General features: G+C 60.9%; 1 protein-coding gene across 1 annotated transcript; it reads left to right on the forward strand.

The window, feature by feature from the left end:
• Positions 1 to 845: 845 nt before the first annotated feature.
• On the forward strand, positions 846 to 21,618 carry RADIL (Rap associating with DIL domain; the record flags this gene model as incomplete). Its single annotated transcript, XM_082006650.1, has 15 exons — positions 846 to 881; positions 3,961 to 4,519; positions 11,293 to 11,591; positions 12,546 to 13,211; positions 13,382 to 13,419; positions 14,503 to 14,663; positions 15,407 to 15,519; positions 16,435 to 16,672; positions 17,240 to 17,412; positions 17,666 to 17,816; positions 18,138 to 18,328; positions 19,176 to 19,563; positions 19,846 to 19,985; positions 20,804 to 20,943; positions 21,513 to 21,618. 15 exons carry the CDS (start codon positions 846 to 848, stop codon positions 21,616 to 21,618), a joined length of 3,399 nt encoding a protein of 1,132 aa, XP_081862776.1.
• Between the last annotated feature and the right edge of the window lie 1,594 nt (positions 21,619 to 23,212).

Raw genomic sequence — 23,212 nt, forward strand, 5'->3', positions numbered from 1 at the left:
AATCACCGCAGGCACTTTGCAGGTGCTTCTTTTCTCTTTCGGTTACCAGTTGTCACAGGTCTGTGGTGGGAGGGCGAGGGGACAGTGCTTTGTGGCTGTCCTCGACGTCCAGCAAACTAGACTGAAATTCAGGAAAAAACACATCTCGGTGAGCATCCCAGCGTGCTGTGGCCGCTGAGGGAAGGAGCTGGTCTGGGACTCATTGCCCACCCATGGGCGAGAGGGTTCCCAGCCTGGTGTCCGCAGGGACATGCGTGCTTGGAGGAGGAGATGAAGGGCATGGGGTTGTCCCATCTCCCCCCCTTCACCTTTCCTTTCCTATGGCTGTTTTCTCCCTCTCTCTTGGCGGTGGGGTCGGTTTGTCGCTGTTGGTGGACGTGGATGTGGCTGTGTTTGCTCCGTCTCCCGCGCAAGGCTGCCGTGTTCCTGCTGCGACGGAGCCTGAGCTCGGGGCTGGGCTGGTCTTCCCCATCTGCGGGCTGTGGCCGGATGAACACGTGCAAACGTGGCCGTCACCGGTGACGCATCCCCCGAGGGTCCCCGGGGTCAGCAGCCCTCAACTGCAGCAAGGGATTGGGCTGTTTCGTTTGGGGTGGGGGCGAATATAGCGAGATGCTGAGCTATAGGGGATATATATGTGGCTCAGTAGCCTGCATGCAAATGTGATGCACATCGGGAACAGAGTGGCGGCATCTCTGAGCCCTCCAAAGCCACCGGACTGTGAGCAGCCGATGTCTGTGAGCAGCCCAGGACCGCTCCTCCTCTTCCTCTTGCAGAGACGCCACAGACACCCGCCCGGGACAATGCACAACAGGGAGGAAGGCCCATTTTGAGGAAGACGATGAATGGAAGGAGAAAAGCGACGTGAGAAAGATGGCAAGGTAAGGGGAGGCTTTGCGTGGGCGCTGGGTGGGGACAGCGGGAAGGAGCTGCTCACCCGTGGTGGGAGCAGGAACCTCGGAGCCCGCAGGAAAGTCCCCGGCGGTTGCAGAGTTGGTTGTGGTGATGGAAGGACATGTGGTGGCCATGTGAATGCCAAAAGCGTTTGTCATAGCTCTGCAGAATAAATACAGACAGTGCTGGCCGGGGAAAATAGCAGGTTTTGGTGTGGCCAGGCACAGAGCGTGAGGAGGTGGAGGACACTTGACAGAGATCCCACCAGGAGGCAATCACAGGCTTTGGCTAATTCCTGTGTAGTTGTTAGCAGAGAAGATGCCACCGAAAGCTGAAGAAAGGGACTCGGTGGAGAGTCTGGGTCATGTCTCCATAGCTGCAGGCGTGTGTCCTCCAGCAGCCCAGCCGGGGAACCAGGCTGTCTGCAGCGGGGAGGGGGCTCGCATCCCCCCGACCTGCGGGAAGGTGTGCCCAGTTCACGCCCTTGCTGGCTTGTCCCCAGGTAGCTGGGTCCAGCTGGAGCATCCCTGCTCCCGCAGCAGGACCCGATGGCATCGCGCGTACTGCAGTTTTCTCTTTACGCTCCTCGGGCGTGCCCGAGCGTACGGATGCGGGAAGGGCCCATCTTGTTATCATCTTATCGCGTCCATTCGAGTTCTTGAGAGGCTTAAGACCGTGCATTACGCCGTCTTCAGGGTAACGCTGCGATTTCTCAGGTGGCCTGGACTGGTGCCTGGTGAACTCGTACTGGTGTTGCTCCAGATGTTAAACAACAGGGTGACCGGGCTACAAGCTTCTCTTAATCCAGGCTTCGTAGTTTTTCCCCGTGAAAGGCCTTTGCCCCTGCACTCCGTAGAAGCTGCAGTTGATGGAAAGAGCAGGAAAATAGCTGAGCTATAAATAACATATTCAAAACCAGGCAGGGACCTGCGAGAAGCGAGGATGGTGTCTCCGCCTGTGATGTGGGCTCGGAGGAATGATTTTATCAGCAGCAGATGTTAAAAGGTTTCCCTTTGTGCTGGAGGTAGTTCAGGGCGGAGGAGATTAAATCCATGAGCTGAAAACAGTGATTTGATGACAAAGTTTTGTCTTTTGCATTCTTGATGGCAAGGTCTTGTAGGGACGCTGGGGTAGTTTTTCTTCTGGCCGATCCTTAATGAGAGCTGGCGGGGCCGTGCTAACAGCCCGAGGAAGCTGTTCTTGCACCCGACTGTCTGCCAGTGCCCTGACCTGCTCCCCAGGTCGGGTCTGCGCCGGCGCTCCGGGGAGATGTCACACAGCAGACACGAAGAGATGTCCCAGGGGCTCAGCTGGAGGAGGAGCAGCAGCATGGGGAGAGCTGTATCTTTAACCTCATCCCTGCCTCAGTTTCCCCAGTTGCAAGGTGGGAGCAGGAACAGCCTTCCCCAAACCCAGCGGGTTGCGGTGAAGCTGCTGGGGCCGATGCTCAGCTGGCGAGGTACAAAACACGAGATGCCAAGCTCTGCTCCGCAGGCTGGCCGGGGCGGCTGCCGGCTCCCCTCCCTGCCCCGCAGCACCCCGACGGCCGCTGTGTCCTCGCTTTCGGAGCCAGCGCGTTGGGAAGAAGGACAAACCCCAGCATTTTCACAGTCCTGGTGGGGCGGGGGGGAAAAGGGGTGATTTGGGGTGCAGCAGGGTCACACAGCTCCCAGGCACGTCCTGCAGCCTTAGCGCTTGCTGGTGCCTCAGTTTCCCCATCTGCGGTGTTCACTGGGCCTCTAGTCCTGGGCTGGGGAGATGTACGCCCTGCAGAAATCCTCCGTGCACAGCAGGGAGGTTGTTTCTGGGTTAGAAGGTGACCTCTCCCACTAGCAGCAGGGAGGCTTTTTCTTCCTGAATTAGATGGCGGTTTGGAGGCTTTCCAGGGCCGACATCATTCTGCCTGATAGTGCTGGGTCTGCTCCAGCGGCGAGATCCTGCCCGAGCGAGACGGGGCCGCAGGTGCGGAAAGCTGCCGGCACCCCACATCTCCCTGGCCATGCCCGGCTGGATCACGCCGACTGCCGCATCAAAGCGCTCCGATAGCGGCAGACGGGGCGGTTTGGGGGTCCCCTGCGCACGCGCCGAGTCCCTCCCCGCGCCTGTTCCCTGCGCACAGGCTAAAACTGGAGGTTATAAAACTGGAGGCGAGGGAAATCCCTGTCCCGTCCGAATCAGAAATGCTCAAATTCTCTTTCCGGACCTCCCCAGCCAGCGGCTGGCGGTGCCGCCGGCGGCGTTATCAGCGCCGTGCAAGCGCCGGGTGTTTGCGCATCCGGGACGTGACATCAAAGCTGGCCGCAGGTGCCGGCAGCGGCATCAGGCAGGACCGCTGTCTGCCTAAAGCCAGAAGAGCGTCGAGGTTTCCAGCCCGTTCCTGGGGACCGAGGTGCACCGGGAGCGGTCGCACGGCCGTGGCCACATCTCCGGTCGCTGCCCTGAGCGGCCCTGCCCTGGTTAACGTGACAAGGGCAGCGTTGTCAGCGATGCCACCGTGTGCCTTCGTGTCCTCCGCAGACTAGAAACAGCCAAGAGATTTGCCAGAGTAAGGACAATTTTAGAAAGGCTAATTAAAGCCCATTTTCACCCTGTGCCTCTTGGTGAGCAAAAGCATTTAGCAGTGACCTCAGAGTGATTGAAGTTGCACTTGAGCTTTCTGTTTCACCTCTAAAAAATGGGATTGCTCTGTAAACTCATTAGTGAAAGTAAGTCCTGATGCCTTGGCTCCTGACCAGGACGGGTCCCACTCTCCTCCTGCTGCAGGTTGCCTGGGCAGGAGGGACCTCTTAATATACACGATGGAGAAATTCGGGGCTGCTCTAGGCTACATTTTCAGGGACAAATCCATCCTGGGCTAACCATGCTGGTGCCAAGGAGCCTGGCTGAGCTTGGCGTTGGTGTTTTGGGTTGCACAAGGGAAGTGGCCCTCCTTCACTGCTGTCCCTTTCCACCTTGGAGGTGACAATGGTTCCTCTGCAGCCACCAGCCAGTTCCTGCTCACTCTTCCCTGCTGCACATCTGGCCTCAAAACCACTGACCTTCCCCTTTTTCCTCTTCCCTGCCCAGCTGCACCCCATGACGACCTCACACGCCATGTTTTATGGGTCCTCCTCCACCATGGCTCCACCGTCCAAGAACCGGCTGAAGCGCCAGAGCCGGATTTTCTCCCAAGTCTTGTACCGGACACTGAGCTACAAGGACCGGAGCTCAGCCTCTGCTTCCCCGGCAGCCAGTGAGGATGACCCGGCCGAGCTCTCCACCCAGCTTTCGGCCCCCGGTGTCCTGAAGATCTTCGGGGGCAACATCTGCACGGGCACCAACTACAAGAGCGTGCTGGCGACGGGCAGCTCGGGCGCGCGGGAGCTGGTGAAGGAAGCCCTGGAGCGCTACGGGCTGAGCCAGCTCAGCGCCGGGCAGTACGCCCTGTGCGATGTCATCGGGAGGTTCGAGGGCCCCGAAAAACGGTGGCAGATGGAGGGGCTGAGGGTCCTGGGTGACCACGAGAAGCCACTGCTCATCCAGGACCTCTGGAAGCCCAGGGAGGGCTTCTCGCGGCGGCTGGAGCTGCGCAAGAGGGCGGAGGTGGAGGAGCTGGCGGCCAGGGATGTGGACACCACCACCGCAGGTCAGAGCCGGGCGCGGGGCGGGGAGAGGGTCTGGGGAGCTGCGACCCCCCCCAAGCTGCCTGCGTGAGATGCACCTCACACCAGTAGCTTTTGCCCGTGTTTTGGTCTCGGGGTGGTGGTGCAAGTGCTGGGTGGGAGGGGAGCTGTGTTTCAGATGCAAAGCTCTGGGGTAGAGTTGGCACTCAGCACTCTCCTGCATCAATTGAGGATCCTGGGAACTACAGGCCTGTCAGCCTGACCTCTGTTCCAGGGAAGATTATGGAGCGGTTGGTTTTGAGAGTGCTCACAGGGCATCTGCAGAACAGCCAAAGGATCAGGCCCAGCCAGCATGGGTTCATGAAAGGCAGGTCCTGCTTGACCAACCTGATCTCCTTCTATGACCAGGTGACCCGCCTAGTGGATGAGGGAAAGGCTGTGGACGTTGTCTACCTGGACTTTAGTAAAGCCTTTGACAGCGTCTCCCACAGCATTCTCCTGCAGAAACTGGCGGCTCGAGGCTTAGACGGGTTTACTCTTCGCTGGGTGAGGAACTGGCTGGATGGCCGAGCCCAGAGAGTTGTGGTGAATGGCGTTAAATCCGGCTGGCGGCCGGTCACAAGCGGTGTTCCCCAGGGCTCGGTTCTGGGACCAGTCTTGTTCAATATCTTTATAGATGATCTGGATGAGGGGATCGAGTGCTCCCTCAGTAAGTTTGCAGATGACACCAAGCTGAGTGGGAGTGTTGATCTGCTGGAGGGTAGGAGGGCTCTGCAGAGGGATCTGGACAGGCTGGATCGATGGGCAGAGGCCAACTGTATGAGGTTTAATAAGGCCAAGTGCAGGGTCCTGCACTTTGGCCACAACAACCCCACGCAACGCTACAGGCTTGGGGAGGAGTGGCTGGAGAGCTGCCCGGCGGAAAGGGACCTGGGGGTGCTGGTTGACAGCCGGCTGAACATGAGCCGGCAGTGTGCCCAGGTGGCCAAGAAGGCCAACAGCGTCCTGGCCTGTACCAGCACTAGTGTGGCCAGCAGGAGCAGGGAAGTGATTGTGCCCCTGTACTCGGCACTGGTGAGGCCGCACCTTGAATACTGTGTTCAGTTTTGGGCCCCTCACTACAAGAAGGATGTTGAGGTGCTGGAGCGTGTCCAGAGAAGGGCAACGAAGCTGGTGAGGGGGCTGGAGCACAAGTCTTATGAGGAGCGGCTGAGGGAACTGGGGTTGTTTAGTCTGGAGAAGAGGAGGCTGAGGGGAGACCTTATCGCTCTCTACAACTACCTGAAAGGGGGTTGTGGCGACGAGGGTGTTGGTCTCTTCTCCCAAGTAACTAGTGATAGGACAAGAGGAAATGGCCTCAAGTTGCGCCAGGGGAGGTTTAGATTGGATATTAGGAAAAATTTCTTCACTGAGAGGGTGGTCAGGCATTGGAACAGGCTGCCCAGGGAGGTGGTGGAGTCGCCATCCCTGGAAGTGTTCAAAAAACGTGTGGATGTGGTGCTTCAGGACATGGTTTAGGGGACATGGTGGTTCTGGATTAATGGTTGGACTTGATGATCTTAAAGGTCCTTTCCAACCTAGTGATTCTGTGATTCTGTGAATTCGGTACCTGTCACCTCAAGTATTTACCCCGGCCGGTCTAGGGGTCCATACCAAATCCCCACGTGCAGCTGGGCAGCAGCAGGCAAGGCCATCGGTGTTGCCCGCTCTTCCCACCGCCGTGAACCAGCATCACGGCGTCCCACGCCTCGGCTCAGCTTCGTGCCCAGCAGAACATGGTCCCGCTCCCCCGCACCCCCTGCCCCATCTCCCCCCGGGCATCCCCCAGGCCAGACACCCCAGGCAAATCTGCAGGAGCAATTAAGCAAAATGAAAGGCTAATGAAGAGAGAGCAGTGCAGGGCAGGAGAGCCCCCCCAGAGGTGCCCGATCGAGTCCAGGGCTGGCAGCAGGAGATAAGAGCATCGTTAGGAACCGGCAGGTTAATAAGCGACCCCAGTGCAGAGTAATGAAGTTTCCCTCCTCCCACGCTCAGATAAAAGCCCCAGGAGGATGAGGGTGGAAAGGTTTAAAAAAAAAAAAAAGCAGATTTTAATGGCACAACGCCCTTGGTGGGTCTGACCCGCTGACAGAGGGGTCTGGATCAGGCTCAGGAGGTGTCGGCCGAGGGTTTTGCTGGGATGGGCACTGAGCAGTTCCTCAGGCCTGTAGGAAAAGTTGTGACTGTCAGAAATACCCTAACGATGATGCAGGATTACCCCGGGCGCCTGGGAGCGAGAGCCGAGGTCCCCCCACCGGCAGCAGGACGCACAGCCCAGGCACACAGCACGAACGAAACCGGCTGCGGGCGTTTCGAGGGAGAGCAAATGCTGCTGGGGTCCCACCAGCTGCAATCTGCAGTTATGATTTTTGCCTGGGTGCCCCAAAATCAGAGCGTGGAGTTTGCAGCTTTGGGGCAGGTCCCCATCAGCGCGGGGAGCCGGGGATGGACTCGTCCTCTGCCTTGAAATGGGAAGGATGGAGGAAAACAGCCCCCAGCCCTCGCATTAACGCTACGCAGGGGGGTCTGGTGGCACCCGGTGGTGAGACGGGGCTCCCTCCGTCTCTCGCTGTGTCCAGCCCCTTGGTCTGCTTGAGGGGACACTACGGGATCGGTCCCAGCTCGCGGCACACGTGGTGCAAACGGAGAGAAAAGGGCTGGGGCCAGGGACGGAGCTGCGGAGGTGGATGCTCTGCTCTTCTCTTCGGCTCTTTTTCCAGCTGGGATCAGAGAGCTGTGAAGCGCTTCGGGAGGGTGGTGACTCTAAAAACGGCTTCTTTTGGATAGAGGAAAGGGCAAGAGCCAAGTGCAATGGTTATAGCCCGTGGTGGGGAGGGCCACGTGGCAGCTCCCTGCCCGAGCCCCAGGTCACATCAACTCTCGGCCTCAAATTCTCCCCCTCGGATGCGGGAAGCAGTGTTCCCACCCATGACCTGGATCCTGGGTGGGCTGGCAGCCGTGGGGAAGGTAAGGCTCCCACGCAGACCAGGGGAGAGGTGGGCGCCAGGCTGCCCGGCACGGGAGCAGGCAGCACGGAGCTGGCCTGGGCTCAGCACCCTGTGGTGATTTCCGATGGAGGAGCAGTTCCCGACTGGATCGCGTGCCCTGGATCTGGAGAAATCGGCCCATTATGCTTTCGATGTAGATATCACTTCATTTGTTTCAGCACTCCTGGGTGGGGTGGTGGAAATTCTCCTTTTTTTTTTTTTTAACCTTTGGGCATTTTCCATAGCTGACCAAGCTCTTCCGAGACAGAAAACCTAGACCCGCGTTCTTTAGCCCGTCTGCTCTGCAGACTACACAGCCCTTATTTGTCTTACGCGCTAAAATTTCACTCCTGCAGCCCTTCCTTTCGGTGGCACCAGGGGCTCTGTCGCCGGTCTCGCCCCGTGCTGGCGGCACTGCCCAAAGGGATGCTGCGGGGCCCGGACCACACCTTCCCACCCCACCCGCAAGCTGCCGGAGATGGATGGGAGTGATGCAGCATCTGCTTCTCCCTCATCCAGCGCCCCAAAAAGACAAAAAAACTCCTCGTGTGATGGGGACTGACCGCGAGGGCCTTCCAGCAGGGTCACCCTTGTCACCAGCCTCCAGCTGGCAGAGGTTCCCCTGCATCAGCTGCCTGCCCAGGGTGGTGGGGTGCTGGTGTGGAAAATGCAGCATCTGGGCAAAAACAGGGGACTTGGGGCTTGTGGCTCCTGGGGGCGGGGAGGGAAGTAAAAAAAAAAAAAAGAAGAAAAAAAAAAAAAAAGCACAGGAATGCTGCAAAGTAGGATCCCCAGGGACATACCTGCAGGGCCCTCCCCCGTGCAGAGCATCACTGGAGCGGCAGAGCTGGGATCACTGGTGTCTCACACACACTGGTGCATCATTGCCCACCCTGCGCCTGAGCTGGTGGCTGAGGTGATGGCTTCACGCCCATCCACAGCCTGCTAGCAAACAGCTTCAGAGTTTTATCTGCTCAGTTATCCATTATCCTAATTAGTTTATTAGCTCCTGGAGAGGAAGGCACTCACCCATCATGCCACTAATTAGCAGCACAGGTAGAGCATCTCTGCAGTAAACGAGGCTGACGGCCTCTCCCACTGCTACCCCCGGCCCCGCTCCTTTTGGGGAGCGACGAGGCAGCGGTTAGGGACCATCTGGGGAGAACACCCACAAACTGGAGGGTGCTGAGAGGGAGACGCAGCACTTGGCATCTTCATGGCATTCATCTTCCAAAACAGCCCCATTCTGCACTGTGTCCGAAGCTTGCCGGGGCTTTCCCGGGAGCCTGGAGGCTGAATCGCTTGCACGCCTCCAGAAACTTGGGAGTTAAGGCTATTACATTAAAAGATGCTCTGCCAGAAGCCTTTGACGATCTGGCTTTGATACACCTTAGCACAACTGCATCCAGGGAGGACTCCCTGCAGGGTCTGCGTAGCAATTACATTGGGAAGGACTAGCCCAGCATTAGCCTCTCCTGGGTAAATTCAAAGTGTTTCTTCTTCCCCGGGGCCCGTGGAGTTATTTGTTGACTGATTTATTCCTCAGCCAGGAAAAGGGAAACTCTTTCCTAGGCTGAAAAAGAGCCAGTCCCAGCCAAGATCCCAGGCACCGCAACTGGCAGGTTTCCCCCTGGGATGCAGGATGGGTTTAGAGGCAGCAGCTCGGTAGGGGCTGGCCGGGGGACACGTGGTGTCCCTGCCCGGGGTGCCCGGCTCTCCCTAAGGGCCGGGGTGCCATCCTGCCCCATTCCCATCCGCGTCGCCATGTGGCTTCAGCAGCTGCCGGCTCTGCCCCGGCTGCGCTGCCTCAGAGACGCTCACGCGGCGTTTTGGGTGGGATAACCTGCACGCGCTTGGGAGGAGCAAACGGTACCAGAGGATTGAAAAAAATCAACCTGTTTTATGGGGAGACTTTGTTATGCTCAGGAAAAGAGCTGTGTTTATCTTTCCAGCGCAGCTCCAGGGTTAGCAGGGAGACTGTGACGGGGGCTCTATCAGCAGTGAAAAAGCAGCTTTTTCCTACACAAAATAAATACAGAAGCTTCCTTTCTCCTAGATAAGGGACCGGTGATGGCGTGTCTCTCTGGGCAGTGGGACCCCAGTCCTGGCAGCCCCCACTCCTTCCTGGTGCAGTGAGCTCCAGCAATAGCTGCTCCCCAGGATCTGGCCCCTCTCCTCCTCCTCCCCCACGTGCCAGGCTGGGACCTGCATCGCCCCAGCCCTCCTTCATCCCTTTGGCCCATTTCCATGCTGCGGGTTGGAGACGGGGCTCCTGGGGGGAGCCAAAGCCTCCTGCAGAGACATTTGGGGTGGCCTTTGGCCTCCCCAGCGGCACGGCTTGGGCTGTGCTCCCACCCGGGCAGGCTTGTTGCACCCTTGGATTTCACATCTGCGGGACGCCGGCGTCCCGTGCCGTGCTGCTGGCCGTGATGGGGACGTGAGCGGGGCCGATTGCCTTTTTAAGAAGGACGTGGGGACTGGACTGCTCAGGGCGGCTTGGCCGTGTCCTAATCCCAAGGCATGTAAACAGCAGGGACTATTTTTCTCTGTCTCCCACCCCCCTCACCATTCCTACCTCTTTCATTTTCCCAGCAAAGGACCGCTCGATTTAAAACAAACAAACAAAAAAATGTATTTCAGAACCGGCAGCCCATTCCTCACCAAATAAGGCAGATGACTTTTTTTTTTTTTTTTTGGGTCTGAGCTTGTGAGTGTCCCTTTAAGCAGCCCTCGGCACCAGGCTCTCCACTCCGCCATCCCCAAATCCCGCTGGCTGTCCCCAAATCTCGCCGGCCGAAGCCTGCTCGTTGGTCGGCCGAGCCGTGAGTGGGGCTCTGGCTCCGTGCTGCACCCACGCCGCTGCAGTGCTGCTCCTGCAAGCAAAGCCCTTAGGTTTTTTCCCCTCTCTTCGTCCTCCCTGAATGCCAGTGACCTGCTCCCAGGAGGCCGCCCACCCGAGGTACGAGCATCACCCATCGGGACCCACAACTTCTTATTTCTCCTGCAGAGCTCAAGCCACGCTTGCAGCATGGAGGGGCCCGTGGGGACCCCCCCCAGGGCTGAGGACGCCACGTGAGGGGCTGCTTTCGCAGCTAGGCCAGGCCTATTCATTTGCTCTGGCTTCCATTCGTCTTGCGGACAGCTCTGCCCGAATTGATGCTTGCGAGAAATTAATTACAGCTTGCTCCTGCGGCAGGCAGGCGGGCGGGCACGGCTCGCAGGGCTCGCAGCTCCCACGCCTGGCTGATGCTCCGGGGGCGACCGGGGGGACTCCCCACAGCTCCCGCTTGCTGCTGGCCACCGAGTGCTGAAAGGCCCGACAGCAGCATCCAGGCTCTCTTTTTTTTTTTTTTTTTTTTTGCAAAGATTGAGCTAAATTTCTTTTTAGCACACGTTTCCTCTCACCCCCAGCCCTGGCAGCGAGGCTGGGGTGGGTGGGGGACGCTGCAGACCCTGAGCCCGGCCCGGCTGCCCCCCGCTCAGTGGGGTTTGGGGTCTGGGGGGCGGCTGCGGCACCCCTTTTTTGGCGGTGGCATTGGGGCGCAAAACTCCCCGCGTCGGTGTCCTGGCGTCTCCCTGCGGGGGGGGGCCGGGGCCCGGGGAGGGTGCGTGGTCCCGCGGTGGGGGGGGGAGCTTTCAGCCGCTCCATCCCCGCTCCCGCGCTGCAGCCTCCCTCCAGACGGGGGGTGCTGCGGCTGCGGGGGTCCCAGGAGGCGGCTGCGGGGGGGCTGAACGCTGCTCTCAACCCCCCCCACTTCCCCTCCCCGCAGGCATCAACGCCCAAGCGCGGAAGCTGCAGCGGCACCGGGCGCGGGGGGCCCGGCGGCCGCCGGCGGGGGCTGAGCGGCGCGGCCCCCTCCCGGCCCTGCGCCGCAGCCTCAGCGAGACCAGCCTGGGCTGCCCGCGGCGGCCCGGGCCCGGGGCCGCGGCCGCGGCCGGGGAGCGGCTCCCCCGGCACTGCTCCACCCTGCCCGGGAGCCCGGCGGCGGCGCGGAGCGGCGGCAGCATGCGGTACTCCCTCTACCAGTCCCCGCACCTCCTGCTCCTGCAGGGCTACAGCCAGCAGCATGTAAGCACCGCGCCGCTTCCCCCGGCACCCCCCGCACACGCCCGCACCCCCCCGCACCCCCCGCCTTCCTCCCACACCCCCGGGGAAGGGGAACTGCTTGGCATGGCCGGAGCTGCTGGGGGAGAGGAGCGGGGAGAAGAGCATCCTTTGGTAAACGAGCGGTGCCAGCTTGCAGCCTTGTCCCCAAATCTGTCCCCAGGCACCCACCACCCGCGGGCAATGCCCCAGAGGGGCGCGCGCAAAGCCCCGGAGCAGCATCCCTGGCACAAGGGAGGCCCGGTTTTGTGGGCGATGGCTGAGCTGCCCCGTCCCCTCTCCGGCTGCTTCATTAGTGGCGAACGTAAGGAGAGGCAGCAAGGAGACAGCGTGTCTGGGAGCTCCCCAGCGCTGGAGGCACTTGGAGAACTGGACAGGACGGGGATGCTCTTGTTAGTTAATGGGTGCTCTGTCCCTGCTGAGGATCTGGCTGTTCCAAGAAGGGTGACACTGGCCCCGCAGCCCTCCCGTTAGTACAGCTGGGGAAACTGAGGCACGGGGTGCTTACGTGAGTTGCCTTGGGGCCTGCGGCTGCTCTCACCAGTGTCCCGCAGTCCCCCCAGGCAGGGGGATGCAGGCATCGCTGCAGTCCAGGGAGAGGAGGTGGGAAGGAAAAGTGGCTGCGGAAAAGAGGGGATCGAGAGGTGGAGGCAGGGCTCCTTCTGCCCAAAGCAGCCCCTTTTACAGCATGCCCAAAGTTACTGTGCCCATTTATTAGCGTGCCCAAAGCAGGGATTGCTGCTGTCCTGCTCGGCAGCGAGGCAAATTAAGAGAGAAATGTGTTTCTGCCACGCAAAGGTGCAGCAGGCGGGAGGACGGCCGGGGACGGCGGGAGGCTGCAGCACCCACCGCATGGCTGGGAGGAGGGTCCCTTCTTCCCCCCCGCCCTGGTTCATGCCACCTCCCCCCGCTTGGCAGGACAGCTTGGTTTACCTGCTGAACCGCGAGCAGCACACGGTGGGCCAGCGGACGCAGGCGAGCAAGCCCAGTATCAGCCTGTCGGCCCCTGACATCCTGCCGCTGCACTGCACCATCAGGAAGCTCCGACCTTCCTGGCATCGCTTGGAGGAGAAGCTGGTGCTGGAGCCCATCGCCGGTGCCGGCGTCTCCGTCAACTTCACCGAGGTGGCCCGGACGGTCGTGCTGCGGCACGGGGACCTCCTCTCCCTTGGTCTCTACTACCTGCTCCTCTACAAGGACCCCATGAAGGCACAGCCGCTGCCAGTGCAGACCCTGCTAAGGATGCGAGCCCTGCACCCCGCCGTCCCCGAGGGTCCCCCCGTCTGCGGGGCGTGCGGCAGCCTGCTGAAGGAGAGGGATCCTGCCGCCAAGAAGTGGGGCCCCTCGCCCGCCGGCGGATCCAGGGTGCCCCGCAGAAAGCTGCTGCTGGAGTTCGAGCCGGCGGCCGAGGACGTGCTGCTGCAGCGCATCATGACCCTGATCGAGCCGGGGGGGGATGACCACAAGCTGACACCCGCCTTCCTGCTCTGCCTCTGCATCCAGCACTCGGCCACCAGCTTCGAGCCGGGCAACTTCGGGCAGCTGCTGCTCAAAGCGGCCAAAATGATCCAGAGGACGGTGTGGGTCAGTCAGCAGTGGGACGGGGGTGTTGGTGGGGCAGGGGTGTTGCTGGACGCCCCCCGGGGGTTTCCCCCAGCCCGGCCCCCAGCAGCAGCGAGTGCTGGTCGGGGCGATGCTCGTGCCGCCCCGTCCCACTGCTTTTCACTTTGTTCTCCCCTTCTCTCCCTGCCCAGGAGCGGACGCGGGAGCTGGCTGAGAAGCAGTCCCAGCAGTAAGTGTGACCTGCTGCCCTTCCTTATTTTGCCCCAAAACAGGGAGAATTCAACCCAGTTCTTCCTCCATGAGCGAGGGGAGTCTGTGGCTGGCTTAAAACCACCCTCCCAGCCTGGTGGCACCGATGCACGCTGAATTTTCCTGCTCAGTCCCATGCATTCAGCTCGCTGGTCCTTTCACCACAGTGCCTGCAAGGCCACTGCGTGGGAATGTGTGGGGTTGGAAGAGCAGGCGAGCTCGGGAGGGATTAGGACCTGCAGCAGCTCTCAGGACTTCTCCAATCCAAGACCTGGCCAAGGCTTTGCATGTGTGGCTTCAGCATCCTCGAGGGACGTAGTGGGGTGGCCCCGGCACGGGGTCTTACCCCGTTCGTGCTGAAGACCCTGCTGTGGAGTGGGGATGGGGCTGGCATTGCGTATGTGCATCTAGGGATGGTGGCACAGGGTGTCCCCGGGTGGGGAGCACCACTTTGGTGCCATCACAGTGGTGTGGGGGGCTGCCTCCCATGGGGTGCGAGGCCAGCTTCCCAGCCGTTTCCAAAATCCAGGCTCCAAAGCAGCATCTGGAGAAACTGTTGGTGCTTGCTATGAGTTCTCCTTTAGGACAAGCTCCAAGGATGCTTCCCAGGCCTTTCCTATAGCAGGAAAAGGCAGTTCAGCAGTTGAGAAACTTCCCAGATGCTTTTTATTTATTTTGTTTTATTTTTGAACAGCCCAGTGCGGGTGGGCTGGGTTTAACCGTCCAGAGCTGGCAGGAACAGCACATACTTCTCGGGGAGAGCTGCTCTTCAGCCATGGGTATTTACTGCAGTTCAGCTCTATTAGGGGCAGTCTCCCCCAAAAGTGACACCCCACAAAGGCCCTCGGACAGCCCGGTCCTTGCAGGGTCCCCTTTGCCATCCCACAGAGCAGGAACCACCAGATTTTTGCTTGTAAAGGGTCTTCCTAAGGGGGGTGCTTGCGTTGGGCGTGAGGGGATGGAAAAGCTCTCTGGCATTGCCCCAGGCTGGCTGTTCTCTCCCCAAAAGCTTGTGTGGGGATGCCGAGGAGCAGCAGCCGTAACGCCTGCTGTGTCTCCCCAGCCAGGACCCTGCGTCCCTGTCCCGCTTCACCGTCACGGACCTTCTTCCAGACCTGCAGCACATCCTCTTCTGGATGGCCAACGCCATTGAGGTCCTCTACTTCGTCCAGCAGAAATCGCCCACCTACATCCAGAGCATGGAGGAGGAGCTGGACATCAGAGGTAAGGCTGGACCCAGCGTCCTGCTTGCTTCTCCATCCGGAGCGACTTTGCTCCGCTAATCCCCGGTCACAGGCAGTGGTCAGTGCCCCCAAGACACATCCTTAACCCCCCGTAATCCTCAGCAGGGACGTCTCCACGGTGCAGGCTGGGGTAATCCGTGCAGGAGGAGCAGCCTCGCCTCGTGCCGTGGTGCTGCTCGGCTTCAGGGCCAGGTTGTGTTCACAGCCACGGCAGCTTGCGGCTAATGCCTTGGCGGGGGGGGGGCTTTCGGCCCCCTGACTGCTGCGAGGGCACTTGGATTTGCAGGCAGCCCTGCAGAAGCGCTCGCTGGTGAGCCTGCGTTAATGTCAGCAAAAAACCAAACCAAACCAAACCAAAACACAAAACAAAACAAAAAAAAAAGAGAAAAAGGGGTTAAATCAGCTTCAGAGACCTTCTGGTCTATGCAGCAAGTTAAAACGTCCACAGGCCAGACAGGCTGTTGGAAGGAGGGGTGCAGCCCCGGGCTGCCTGCGGCGCAGAGGCGCTGGGCTGTGCTGCCAGCGGCGTTGTGAGCCGGGGGAGGTGGCAGGCGGGCGCTCTCCGGGGCAAGGGGAGCCTCTTCGCCCCTGTTGAGGGGTGCCACGGTGGTGACGCCAGCCTGGGAGCACTAATAACCCCCACCCCAGGAATCTGGGGAGCGGGGAATTCGGCCCGCCTTGCTGCTGCAGGTTAGCTCCGTTATCCTCCTCTCCGCCCCGCAGGCTCCAAGGAATCTCTGTTCTCCTCGACCATCACAGCCAGCGAGGAGGCGATGACGGTGCTGGAGGAGGTGATCATGTACACCTTCCAGCAGTGCGTCTACTACATCTCCAAGGTACGTGCTCCGCAGGGAAGGGCAGCAGCATCCCCTGGGGCCGGCACGAGCATCCCCAGCAGCTCTCGGGCTGCGCAGGAGGTTTTTTAAGCTTTTACTCTTTGGCAGTTGCATCACGCTGAGGTGTTTTCCTTTGGGCTGAAGCGCCCCGATTTTTGGTCGCAGCCCAGGAAAAGTATTGAATTACTGCGGCGTGTTTCCCTGCCTGCAGTGCAGCGGCTCAGGGGAGGTGTTTGGGGAGAGCTGCTTGGCTCCGGCCGGCGCGGCATAATGGTGCGATTCAGGGCGCGATGGCAAGGGGCCCCCGGAGCGTCGCGGAGCCGGGCGGCAGCGGGAGCGGGGAACAGAGCTGGCAGTGTGAGGCAGGAGAAAGGCTGCTGTGTGCCGGACGGCCCTGCCCGTCCGCTGGCGTCGGCACGCGGGGACGCGGGGTTGCTCCCGCGCCGCTCTGCCGGAGCCGCACCCTCCTCCCCAGCACCCTCGCCTCCCCTTAGCCTCGGCAGAGGTGGGTGCTAGGTGCTGCTCACGTTTAAGCAATAGGGAAAGGTCAACCCCATCGGTCCCGTTTTTTCTTCCACCCTCGTGCCCAGCTGGTCAGCCGCCACCTTGGTTTGGCTCAGTTTTCAGATCCCTTTAGCTGAGCCATCCCACGCTGTCGCCTCCAACTGCCAAAAGCGACAGACACCTTCGTTTTCATTTTTTTTTTTAAACACTTGTGCAACACCGGAGCGCGTCGAGGCAAGGGGTAAGCAGGATCGGCCCCTCGCCGGGGCAGCACCAGTGGGGTTTGCTCGGCTTGCGGAGGTGAGGGGGCTGGAAGGGTTTGTCTCATGAAAAAAACAAACAAACAAACAAACAAAAAACAAAACAAGAAAACAAAACCAGCCTGCTGTGAACTTGCTGCTCTCTCTGCAGTGTCTGTACGTGTCGCTCCCTGCCCTGCTGGAGTGCAACCCCTTCCAGAACGAGGGCCGGGAGAGCTGGCGGGCATCCCCGCCGCTGCCCGAGGAGCTCCGCAGGGTCGTGCTCATCTACCAGGCGGTGCTGGATCTGCTCCGCCAGTACGAAGTGCACCCAGAGATCACCTCCCAGATGTTCGCTTACCTCTTCTTCTTCTCCAACACCCTGCTCTTCAACCAGCTCCTGGAGAAGGGTCTGTCCTCCTGGAACACCCAGCCTGGACTGGGTAACCCGTAGGGGACCGGCCCTTTGGGAGACCCTCCAGTCCATCCCAGTGCCACCTCAGGGGCTACAGGAGGGAGGGGGCTTCAAGCAGCTTGAGGGGGCTGGAGGCGGGCAGCTCTCAGCACTGTTGTGGGTCCCCAGCTCTCAGCTGCTGTCTGCAGGGTCCCCATTCCCAAGAGGGGTTTAACCCCACAAGTGCCCCCTCCTCACCCCCTGCCGGAGCGCTGCCCTTTTCAGCCTGGGCAGAGGGGGCCGAGAGCAGTTCGGAGGGGCAGCTGATGAATACACTGCAGCCTGCTTTGTAAGGGAGGTGCTCGTTAGCCCTCATTAACACAGCAGCCCCATTGCCTGCTGTTAGTGCCAGGCGAGGTCCAGCCACCACCAGGAGTTACAGCTATAGGATGCTGGGGACATGAACCTGGATTTATTTTGGTGCCCTGGGGCAGCTCTGCCCCTGGGGCTGGGCTCTGGCCGAAGGCTGGGGGACTGGGGGGCTGTTCCCCGACGCGTGCTGATGGGTGCTCTGCCTCCGCAGGCTCCTCTCTCGGCTGCTTCCACTGGTCGCAGGGGGTGAAGCTGCGGGCCAGCGTGCGGCTGCTCCTGGAGTGGCTGCGCGGCGCCGGCTTCGAGCAGCTTGCCCACCAGTTCTTCGCCAAACTCGCCAGCGTGGCTAACCTGCTGGCCATGCCTGGCTCCCAGCTGGTCCAGGTGAGGGGTGCTGGGGGCTCACAGCGTTGGGATGGGCACGGGCAAGAGAGACCCCCTCAGCGTTTGGGGGTCCCTGCAGTGACGTGGCCCTTCTTCTGCAACCTGTCACCAGCTGCCCCTTCCCGGGGTGGGCAGTACCGAGGAGGGGATTCAGGCTCATTGCACCCTGTCTGGCCTCTCCCTCCTGTCCCCCTTGCGAGCCCCCGCCCCTCGGAGGAAGCGGCCCCTCACCTCTGCCATTCGCCCTGCACAGATGACCTGGCCGTCCCTGCGAGCCGAGTTCCCGGCGCTGAGCCCTGTGCAGCTCCAGCGGGTGCTGAGCCAGTGCCAGGCGGTGATGGACGTGGGCTGCATCGCAGCGTGGCAGCCCGGCGAGGAGGACAGCCCAGCCACCTTCCAGCCCGGTGAGCCCCTGGCTTCGCGCTCGGCACCGCTCTGGTCGCCATGACCTGGTCACCCGCGACCTGGTCACCCATGGGCTCCCTCCAAGATTTTTATGTACAAACCAAACAGGCGATTCCCTTCCCCTCCGTGGGGCTCCTGCAGTAACTGCAGCGATCGGGAATAACCACAGCCCCGCGATTTGGCTATTGCAGAGGACGCAGAGTGCGCTCAGAAGGGCTTGGGGCCCCTTCTGCGTTCCCAAGCGAGGGATGCTGCTGCCTCACAGCTCACCGTGGCCCCGATGCCGGGCCAGCACTAGCCTCCCTCCCTCCGCCTTTCAGATGAGATGCTGGAGTCCTTCGACAACCACCCGCCCATCATCCTGCCCAGCGGGGGCTTCAAAGTGGACCTGGAGATGGAGACGTTGGACGACAACATCTACCGGCACCTCCTCTACATCCGCCACTTCCTCTGGAGCCTGCAGAGCAAGAGCCCCCGTGCCGGCGAGGGGCCAGGCTCAGCACCCCCAAAGGTAGCCCGTACCTCCTGGAGGGGCTGTTCCTCTCCTGGGTGGGCAGGAGGGTCTCAGGTCCCTCCGGAGTCCCTCCAGGCCTGGTGCCAAGGGCTGGCTGTCCTCTCCTGCAGCCCGGCGCTGCGGCGGTGCCCTCATGCAGAGCTGCTGGAAGGATTAGCGCTGCTAATCCCCCAGCCCGGGGCGTGCGGGAGGGTGGCTGGAAGGACAGGCTCGGCTCAGCCGCCTCGTTAGTGGGGATGGGGGGAGGAAAAGGGGACGTCTGCAGGCAGCGTCCCCTTCTCCCCGCATGTTCAGCCGTCCTCCCGGCCCTGCGCCCTGCCTGTATAGCCAGGCAGGCTTGCACAAAAGCAGTAATTAGCTAATGACTACAAAGCACAGGGAGGGCGAGACGTGCTGCTGGGGCTAAGCTCAGCTGCCGTTTGTCTCCAGCTCCCCGGGCAGGACGTCCCTCCAGCAGGTCCCCTTATCCCCTCCCACCCTGTCCCCATCGGCGGCAGCACCCACAGCACCGTGACCTCCTCCCGTCACCCTGGGGCCACGTCACCCAGCTCTGGGGCCACGGGAGGAGCCGGCCTCTCCCCGTGTCCCCCTCCAGCAACATCCCCCAGCAGGGCCATGACCAGGAGTTCCCTCCTGGCTGGCTGTGAGTGTCCCCAGCTGCAAAACTGGTGAGTGGGAGCTGTGCTGGGAAGCCAGGACAAGCCCTGGCGGTGTCCGAATTGCCAAGGCTTCGGCTGGAGCTGACAGCCGTCCTTCCCGCAAAGCAGACAGGGCGGTGGGTTGCAGGTAGGACGTGAAAAGCACCCGTGGGGGGGTCCCACAGAGCATTTTTCTCCTTCTGAAGAAAGAGGCATGTGCAACGCCAGAAGTCCTGGAGGTGAGCGAGAGTCCGGCGGCTGCCCTGGGGAGCACCATCGCCCAGGAGGGCTACTGTTCTCTGGGGGGCTGTGCCGAGCCGGAGGCAGAGGGGGGTCTGGCCACCAACGGCTGCCCCTGTGAGCACCCCGCCGGTGAGCCGCAGCTCCAGGAGAAGCTGAAGCAGCTGCAGCTGGGCAGGGGTCCGGCCCCCAAGGCCAGCACGGCGCCCACAGACCCCTCCTGCCTGCTGACGCCACCCACCACCCCCCTGAACTTCGAGTCCGGGAGCCCGGAGTCCCCGCAAGGCACCGGCAAGGGGCTGCAGGACCCCCGGAGGAACGGAATGAACGGCATCAAAGGCAGCACCCCCGAAGGTACTGAAAGCTGGTGCTGCCCTGCTTTGGGGGTGCAGGGTTGGGGCACGAGGCTGGTTGCTGCCGTTCTCCTGCACACGCGGTTCCTGCAGGGAACTGTGCTTGGGCAGGGCAGGCGAGAGCAAACGGAGCATCTCATCCAGCTGCTGCCCCGGCAGAAAACCAGCTCTGGGGCAACCCAAGGTTGGCTTTGATGGGGCCTGGGGGAGCAGCTTTCTGGGGGAGGTTGGGAGGCTGGGTTTGGGCAATGCCGGAGCGGTAAGCCAGTCTCCCCGCTGCCAGGATGCTCGCCGACCCCCTATGACTACCCTACGCCAGAGTCTTCCAGCCGCAGCTCTGCCACCGATGACTTCTGCTACGTCTTCGTGGTGGAGCTGGAGAGAGGACCCATCGGGCTGGGGATGGGGCTGATCGATGGCTTGGTGAGTTCTCACCGATTGCAGGGCAGGGCTGATGCCCCTCCAAATAGGGGCTGGACATGTGGGACATATTTTATACCCCAAGAAAAGCCAGCCAAGAAGCTAATGGCTTCCCACAGGAAAGGAAATTTTCCTGGGGAAAATGAGGCATAGAGTGATCTCTCAGGAGGAGCAGATCTCTGCTCCTGGGTCGTTGTGCCATGCACGCGAAGGCCATCACAGCTGTCCTGCAGCTGGAGAGAGCAAGCAGGCTCAGCGCTCGTGGAAGGAAAATGACTCAGCTGGGGTCTCTCCTCCACCCTTCAGCGGGTGGCAAGGGAAATGGAGGGGAGCAGGGAGGCTCGTGGGGTGCCAGAACAGCTCCGCCAGTGACGGCACTCGTTGCAATCATGGTGGATCGTCTTACAAAGTGGCCTTTCAGGGCTGTGCATTACTCAGTAGGAAACAGGGCATCACCGAGCCCCCGGGACAGCCGTGAGCAAAAAGCTCCCATCCCAAGACGGCTGCAGGTTAACAGTGCTTTACTCTTAACTCAATTGAGCAAGAAAAGATTGCCCCCACCTCTCCTTTCTGTGTACAAATTGATATAAAACTGAAGGTTTGCGTTTCCTCGCTGGTACTGTTCGTGACACTGTGCCCAGCCGTCATGTTCCCCAGTGCCTCCACGGTCCCACCCGGCATCAGGCACCCACTTGGCTGTGAGCCACGGGGTCTCAGGGCCTCAGAGTCACCCTGCCCGCGGAGCTCAGCCCCGTGGGACCGCAGACCTTTTGCGTCCCCTCCGCCCTGGCTGGTGGCTCACCGCCTTTCCCTGCCAACAGCACACGCCTCTCTGCTCCCCGGGGATCTACATCCGCACTCTGATCGAGGACAGCCCTGCGGCCGCTGACGGCAGGCTCTCCGTCGGGGACCGCATCCTGGCTGTCAATGGCACCAGCCTCATCGGAGCAGACTACCAAAGGTGAGTCGCACCCCGCCGGAGGGTCCGGTCCAGTGTCGGCACCATGGGAGTTAATGCTTAAGTCCAGGTTTTCAGCTGTTTTGCAGCAAAAAGCTGAACAGGGTCTCCGAGTGCCTGGTGCCACGGCCAGCAGAGCAGAGGAGGACGTGGTATGGGCAAGCTGCAGGGAGAGGAGCGACCTGCCCAGGACGCTGGAAAGCGGGGGAAGGCAGCTGGGTGGAGGGGTTTGGAAGAGGGAGGAGGGAGCAAGAGCTGGAGGGCACATTCGGGAGATGTGCTGCTCTCAAAGGCGGTGGGACGGAGCAGCTCGCACCCAGCCCGGCTGTCCGAGGCAGAGCCCAGGTGCCCACGGGGCTCGTTTGCCCTTGTCCTGGCAGCACTTGCGTGAAGGCCAGGCTCCCCATAAAGCTACTTGCGGATGAGAAACAGACCTTGCCTGTAACACTGAGCAAGGCACAGAGCAGAGGGTGAGGTGTTTTGCAAATGTCCGTGACCTGGCCGGCTCCCGGGGGGCTGCCAGCCTGTGGGGAGCCAGAATTCACGTCTCTCCCTGTTGCCGCTCTCTGCAGTGCGGTGGACCTCATCCGCTCCGGAGGGAAGAAGCTGAGGTTTCTGGTTGCCAAGTCGGACATGGAAATAGCCAAAAAAATCAGTTCCAGCTCCTCTTCCTCCTAGTCCTTGTGGTACGAGGGCCCTTCTGCAGCAGCTTGTGGGTGCAGCTCTGGTTAAGGCTGACCTCGGGGAGCCTGGAGTGCAAGAGGGAGGACCTGGACCCCGCAACCGCCCTCGGTTTGCTTCTCGACGCCTTGCCCCGGCACTGCAGTGGATGAAAGGACATGCAAGGGTGGTGCACGTGTCTCCCACTGCGCTGGCTGTGAGCATCACTCCTGATCAATTGCCCGGCCTCATCTCATGCCCTGTGTCATCCTTCTCAGGAGCTTTCCTGTTCCTTTGTCCCCTCTGGCAGGGGGCAAGAGGGAGGTGCTCCCCGCACAGGGGCTGTAGGCAGGCTCCTCCATTCCTCTAGGCTGGCAGCCCTGCCCAGTTCATGCTGGCAGGCAGAAGGCTTGAAATGCCTTTGGGATTTAAAGATTAGCATGTAGGGCAGGCCTGTGCTTCGCTGTGGCAGTGGCCACCTGAGGTGCTGGCACATCAGGCTGGAAAAGGGTGTCCAGCTGTGGTAAAGGTAGCACAAGCACCCAGGAGCAGAATCCAAAGCAGGATGTCCTGCTAGGAGTCAAGTTCCCTGGTGCCATACCCTTAAGCCAGGTGCCTTTCTGCTGCTGGGCTACAATCCCGCTGCCCCCAGACCGGCGTTGGGATGGGAAGCAGCCGCAGCGAAGGGCTACCACCACCAGCAGCTCCCCGTGAGTCCTGGGTGGAGCCGCTTGAAGAAAAGGGGGGCCCTTGGTCATGGAGCAGATTTATGGCCCAGCTCTGGCACCCCGATCCTGGCAGAAGGCCCCCAGGACTGACGCAGCAGCGTAGGCACAGAATTTCCCCACGCGGGAGCTGTTGCCCTCTCGCAGGGGCTACGGCCAGGTCAGTGCGTCTGCGCCTGCCACTGGTCCCTGCAAGCCCAGAACGGCGGGTTTGTGCCACCTGGGCCCGAGGTACGGCTGACACTAGCCCAGGCAGCCAAATGACGTCTTGGCACCGTGTCCCGGTCCTCTCCCTCCAGCTTTGCCAGGCCATTATATGGCTGCCCGGTTCCCTGCCCAGCTCGGAGCACCTCACAAGCGCGTGCTGCGGACGTGACGAGGGGCTGCAGAGGCTCCCTTTGGAAGGTCAGTCTTGAATGTCCCAGAAACAGCTCTGCTATCTGCTGCCAACAGCAGCGGTGGCAGCAGAGCCGAGGTGGCAGCTCTGCCGTGTGGCTGGCCGGTCCCCTGCATGCCCGGCCTCCTGCCTGCCAAGTCCTCCCTGTGCTTTTAGCAACACTAACGGGATAAACCCGACCCGTTTCCACATATAGACAGACACCGAAACCTAGTTTAGCTGAACCCTATTAAAACAAGCCTGCGGCAAAGCCCTACATCACGCCCTGCGCTTAAACCAGCACGGTCTAGGCTCTGGCAGCAATCAGATGTTCACTTGGCCTCTCACAACAGCAGCGCTCCGAGGAGTGTGATGCTAGAAAAGGGATGCTTAACAGGGATGGCCTTAATTAAATAGCAGATACTTCACTGCTGTAATTTTGGTTTCTGTGCTTAAATCTGGCACTTTGCAGAAGGAGAGAGGTGTCAGAATAATCCATGCAGGGGAGATG

Source organism: Phaethon aethereus (assembly GCF_964289735.1).
Source record: "Phaethon aethereus genome assembly, chromosome: 15".
Taxonomy (NCBI): domain Eukaryota; kingdom Metazoa; phylum Chordata; class Aves; order Phaethontiformes; family Phaethontidae; genus Phaethon; species Phaethon aethereus.